Here is a 5,429-nt window from a genome sequence, read left to right on the forward strand (position 1 = left end):
AAGAAGAAGAAGAAGAAGAAGAAGAAGAAGAAGAAGAAGAAGAAGAAAAGGAAGAAGAGAAGGAAAAAGAAGAAGGAGAAGAAAAGAAATAGTAGAAGAAAAGATTAGCAGTCTGGGATGGTGCCCTTCCTGCAAAGCCACAGGTAACATGCCAGTCATCTAACTGGCAGCCCTGCGCCCTGACCAGCCTTCCCCTCTCCTCCCCAAGGCCCTGAGGGCAACCAGAAACAAGCCCTGCCTCTGTCCTAAGCCTTGAGCCACAGTTGCCCAGACACCTACCACACTGATGAGCTGGGACAGTAATAGCTCCAGGCGGATGGAGATGAGCTGAGAGGAGCTGGTGGCTGGGCGGATCAGGTTGTTGTATCGGGTTTTGTTCAGGAGGTCATCCATCAGCTTCTCCTCTGCATTGGCCAGGCGGCAGTCCCCTGGGAAATCACACAGTCAGACCGGCCCTTGTCCGGCGGAAGCCCCACTGCAGCTGTGGCAGTGAAGAGGAGGGCTGTGAGAAGCAGAGGGCTGGGGCCCTGCGCTGTGATGAGGAGGTTGGGGTGGAGTGGGGGGCGGGGCACGGATGCCAACAGGCCTGTGGTTCTTTCCTCTGGGCCAGACCTCTTCCTCCTGCTCTTCCTGGCAGCAAGTGATGTTCTGTGCTTCAACATCCAGTCCCTCACTTGGGCATCTGTTCCTCCATGTTCCCCACTCGCCACCCCCACCCCGGGGCCACCAGACCTGTCTGCTCTGCTTCCCAACTCCCCTACTGTCTCCTTCCATTTCTACCCAGTAGCTAAGTCTGCCTTTCTCTCTCCTGCCCTGGACTGTCCCAGCAGTCCCTTGCTCTTTCCACACACACCTGTCCCAGCTACCTGTGTAGCTAGGAAGTCTTCCTACAGAACCCTGGTGGGGGCTCTTCCCCAGACACAGCCTCTCGGAGCTGAAGGCAGTTCAACCAGGAATGCTCTGGCCTGGCACTTCAGGACTTCCCCCCCCACCCCCCAGCAATGGCTAATCTTCCTCACCTATACTTTTCTCTCACATTCCTACCTCCACTGACCTCAGACTCTATTCTCTGGTCATACCTACTGCTTGCCTCTTTTCCATTTCATTTCCAGGTCTTCGAGCATACTCTCTCTTCTGCCAGGATAATTTTCAGCCCACCAGCCGACAAAGGTCTGAGTGGAGTTTGTGCCAGCTGCTGTGGGTGAGGACAACGGCAAGACCCAGGAGCAGCTCCTGGCCTGTGAGGAGGACTCATGGGCACCTCTACCAGGGACATTTCCTGAAATGTGGGCTTGTAGGCAGAACTGGGTGTGTGGTAGTGTTTTCCCAGAGAAAGAAGCCAAACTGGAGCTGCAGAAGATGGCTCTGTCTATAGAGTGCCAGCCAGGCAGGCAGAAAACCCGAGTTCAGACAACCAAACCCCCACCAAGAAAGTCTGGTGTGGGGGTGAGGCAGAGACAGGCAGATCCCTGGTTTTTACTGGCTGGCCAGCCTTGGCCACGTCAGTGAGCTTACAGTTCATGAGAGACCCTATCTCAAAAGATAAAGGTGAGGAGCGTGCAAGGAAAGGCACCAACATGTGTGTGCCACACTGCACACGCATACACACACACTACACACACTACGTATACACATATAACACACACAAAATAGGATAAGAAAGGAAACAGCGTTGAGCCAGGGGAGGCTTTCTTGGATCCAGACTTTGACCTACAGGACACAAGGTCTCTTTGAGACATCAAGTGGAGCCGTCCAGCTGGCAGCTGGTTCCTGGTAAGACAGAGTTCTTGGCTTGAAGCCACAGTGAGAACCCTATCCAGCACAGCCTCTCATAGGGAGCCCCGCACAGCCAGCTTCCCTCTGAGCACGCGCAGCCCAAGACCTGCCTCTCTTGTGCATCCAAGAGGTATTTGGGTCCTTGTTTCATCTGCCTCTCGTGTCTGGGGTGAAGATGACGTTTAAGGACTTGAGTGTGTACGATGGTGTCGTTAAGGAGACTGTAGAGAGGGGGATGGGACACGGAAAGAAGGAGACTCAAGGAAGGTCAAGGACACGTGAGCAGGATGCCCAGGAGCAGGAAAAGAGAATGGCAGGAGAGCTGGTGGGAGGCTAAAGATGAGGAGGAGGCTAGAGGTGTGGGGGTGGGAATGTGGTGGGGGCTGCCCGCCCCAGCAAGCCCCGGAGTCTGGTCCTAACTTTCCTAAAGAGCCTGCACATCTTACCAAACTTCCCCCTCTTTGGATGGAGCCTCGAGTACTTAGAATAGGAACCCCTCCCCCAATCCAGCGAGTGTGAACTAGACTTCTGGGTGGGTGCTGGGCTGGCTGCATGTTCCCAGCGAGCAGCCTCTGCCCTGCCTACCCCGTGTGCTTTCCAACTCGCTGCCTATCTAGAACAGATGCAATATTTAGTGCCCAGAGAAAGATGCTCCTGACACACCTGCTGCCTGCTGCCCCTCCCCCAGACTGGGTTGGGAGGAGGGCGGGAGGGTTGTCCAGTGGATGCTTGGCTCCTCAGGACACGTTAAATTCCCTCTTTACAGGCCACCAGCTTAAATGCCCTTGGGGCCGGTCTGCAGCCATAGGATAAACCTTGGTTCTTCTCACAGTTTTTTGTTTGTTTGTTTTGGTTTTGTTTTGTTTTGGTTTTGGTTTGTTTGAGCTGACCTCTCTCTTCCTAGAGAGGAATCGGACTTGTCCAGATCTACCGGGCAGTCAGTGGCAGCCCTGGCCCAGCCTCCAGCCCTGCAATTCCGTCTCTGCTGCCCCAGGAGCTAGTCTGATGGGACTGCAGGCTCCAGGCTGCTCGGCAGATGGTCGGGGGCTTGTGCTTGAGCCCTGAGCCCACCTGGATACTTGGCTTTTGTGGCCTTCAGCTTGTCCTTTTTGATATTTAGCTGCTGCAAGGGGCTCTCCCCATCTCATGGACCAGCTGTGGACTCCAGACTCCCCAGACCAGGGGTCCTCAATCTTTGCGTCACACGCCTTTAGGGGTCGTATATCAGACATCCTGCATATCATAACAGTTGCAAAATTATAGTTATGAAGTAGCGATGAAATAATTTTATGGTTGGGGGGCCACAACATGAGAAACTTTTGTCAAGGGTCGCAGCATTAGGAAGATTGAGAACCACTGCCCTAGACCTTTCGGGTCCCAGCGAGTCAGCCACGTGCAGGGCTTCTTCCAGTACTTCTTTAGTACCCTTCTTAACTTGCCCCAGGGGAAGCTGCCCCACGGAGGCCATCACTGGCGCCTGTGCTGGTCACTCTGGCTGTGGCATGACCAGCGGGGCTATTACCGCCGGGATGCAGCCCCCTCTTCTCGCCTTCAAAATGGAGGGGTGCCCCAGAAGCACACGTGTAGGCTTTGCCGTCTACTCCTAACGCTTACCGGAGCCTGTCAGAGCCAAAAGACCAGGAACAGGTCTCTGGGCGGTTCACCACCAGCTCCTGGGGAACTAGTAGGGAGGGCTTTCACTGGAGCAAACGCTTACACAGTTAAGCAGAGAAGCCACCACCAGAGGTCACCGTGGTGCTGAGAAAAAAGTGGCCCATTGGCGTCAGCTCCGGGTCTTGCCTTTGGAGAGGTTCCTTGGCAAGAAAGGGAGGAAGGTTAAGAATCTGACGGGAGACCGTAGCGGGGTTGTGAACATTTGTGTGCGTGTCCTGTCCGAGACAGCATATCCGATCTAGAAATGGGAAGCTAGGTGTGCGCTCATTAAAGGGTAGCTGTGAGAATCGTAGAAACTCCAAACGCTGTCTCAGAAGGAACTCACCGCAGGCTACCTGTCCCTCTCCAGTCACAGCTAGGAACCCCCAGGCTACATAAAAGCAGGCTCCCAGGTTCTATTTCCAGAGGTTCAGATGCCTCCAGCCTAGGGTGGGGTTCAGGAGGCGCAGACAGCCTAGTGGAACCACACTGGAGAAACGCTGCAAGTGTTTGCCGGATGACAGGCAAGGCAGATTGTTGCCATGGAACAGAGACGGAAATTGAGAAGGGATAATGCAATAGGGACACCCAGCAGTGACTCAAAGCTGTAATGCACTCTGTGTCAACGTTGTCTTTGATTAGAGGAGGGATCTTGAATGTCTCACCACTCACAATTCTAGCGCCTTCTGGGGGTGGTCTCCGAGGGAGGAAGATGCAGCCTTGGTCCCCTGGAGCTCAGAGGACAAGCTGGCGTGCACAGTGCGTGCGCGTGCGTGTGCGAGTGTGCGTGTGTGTGTGTGTGTTGGGAGAGGGGAGAAGCTAGATGGGATCTTGGAATTTAGGTGGGGCAGTGTAGAACAGCCCCCACTCTGAACTGAACCTGGGGAGGAGAGCCGAGTGAGCCCCTCTTCCAGTGTTGATGGTAGGTGTGTGAGTGGCAGACCCGAGCTCATCAATCTGCCCTCAGCTACAGAGCGTTAGGGGATCAGACACGGAAGTGCCTACTATATATGTGATATTTGGAAGACCCGCCCCCAACGGGCAAAAATACTTTCCACGTGGGTGTTGGTGTTGGGGTGACCTCTCTCTACAAACAGCAGGTTTGCTGCCACAGATTTACACCAAGTTCATCACTTCATAGAGATGAAAAGAGCCCTTTGGGAACCTCTTAGCGCCGGGACTGAGCTGGACTGGCCGGCTCGAAGACACTCACCACGGATGGTGACCCGGGCGCACAGATGATGCCGGGACCCCAAACCTCCCCGGCCGGCTACCCACCCTGGCCTGCCTGGGGCTCGCCCCGCCCACGCTCTAGACAGTCCAGCCACTCCTCCAGCATCGCGACCCTTGTCCCTCCCACCACCTCGGACCAAAAAACTCACCGAGCGGAAGCAGAGCGAGCAGAGAGACGAGGAGCAGGGGCGTGCCCCTCATGGCCGGCCGAGTGGCTGCCGGTCTCCCCACACTGGAGAAGCGAGTGAGCGCCCGTCCCGGTTGGCAGCGACTGTCCGAGCTGGCGGCACTAGGACCCGATGAAGCCCCACCTGGGAAGCAGCTGCGGGCCCCGCCCACTCAGGACAGGACAGGAGTTACGGGGAGACCTCGGGCGGGAGGTGTCCACGGGGACTTGCGGCTAAGGATGATGGTCCAGAGACTTTCCCACGCTCGGGAGCCGGCTAGTGCGTTGCACTCAGGAGGGTGGGAAAGCTCTTGTCACATCTGTCTTAGGGACTGGGGAAGGGGTGGAGTTACAGGGTAAGGGAGGGTCAGAGTGGGCGGGCTGTGCTCCCCTCACCGGTCTAAGTCTGGGCCTACTACCGGAGCCGACTTGAGCGGCTGAAAGGATCAAACAGCAATCTCCTCTCCCCTGGTGGCCCACGCTAAGTTTCGGAACCTAGGACAACACGAAAGAGGTGTCAGTGCCAGCCCCGCCCCCACCCCTCACTCCCACACACGTACACACCTCTAGGCCCCAAGAGGCACCCAGCATCGCCAGGGGC

At 56.0% G+C, this 5,429-nt stretch overlaps 1 protein-coding gene across 2 annotated transcripts in view; it reads right to left on the reverse strand.

Annotated features, from left to right (window-relative positions):
• The window catches only part of Chrnb4 (cholinergic receptor nicotinic beta 4 subunit), a 20,428-nt gene extending 15,310 nt beyond the window's left edge, over nucleotides 1-5,118 (reverse strand). The window contains exons 1-2 of one of the 2 annotated variants that reach the window (XM_055621859.1): nucleotides 1,080-1,124; nucleotides 280-428 (exon numbers count right to left, since the gene is read on the reverse strand). In XM_055621859.1, coding sequence (XP_055477834.1) covers nucleotides 280-428; nucleotides 1,080-1,101 — 171 coding nt within the window. In that variant the 5' untranslated portion in view covers nucleotides 1,102-1,124. Of the gene's footprint in view, nucleotides 1-279; nucleotides 429-1,079; nucleotides 1,125-4,811 lie in introns of those variants that run through there. The other variant, XM_055621858.1, reaches the window with a different exon arrangement.
• Between the last annotated feature and the right edge of the window lie 311 nt (nucleotides 5,119-5,429).

Source organism: Psammomys obesus, unplaced genomic scaffold (assembly GCF_907164565.1).
Source record: "Psammomys obesus unplaced genomic scaffold, mPsaObe1.curated_primary_1811, whole genome shotgun sequence".
Classification (NCBI taxonomy): domain Eukaryota; kingdom Metazoa; phylum Chordata; class Mammalia; order Rodentia; family Muridae; genus Psammomys; species Psammomys obesus.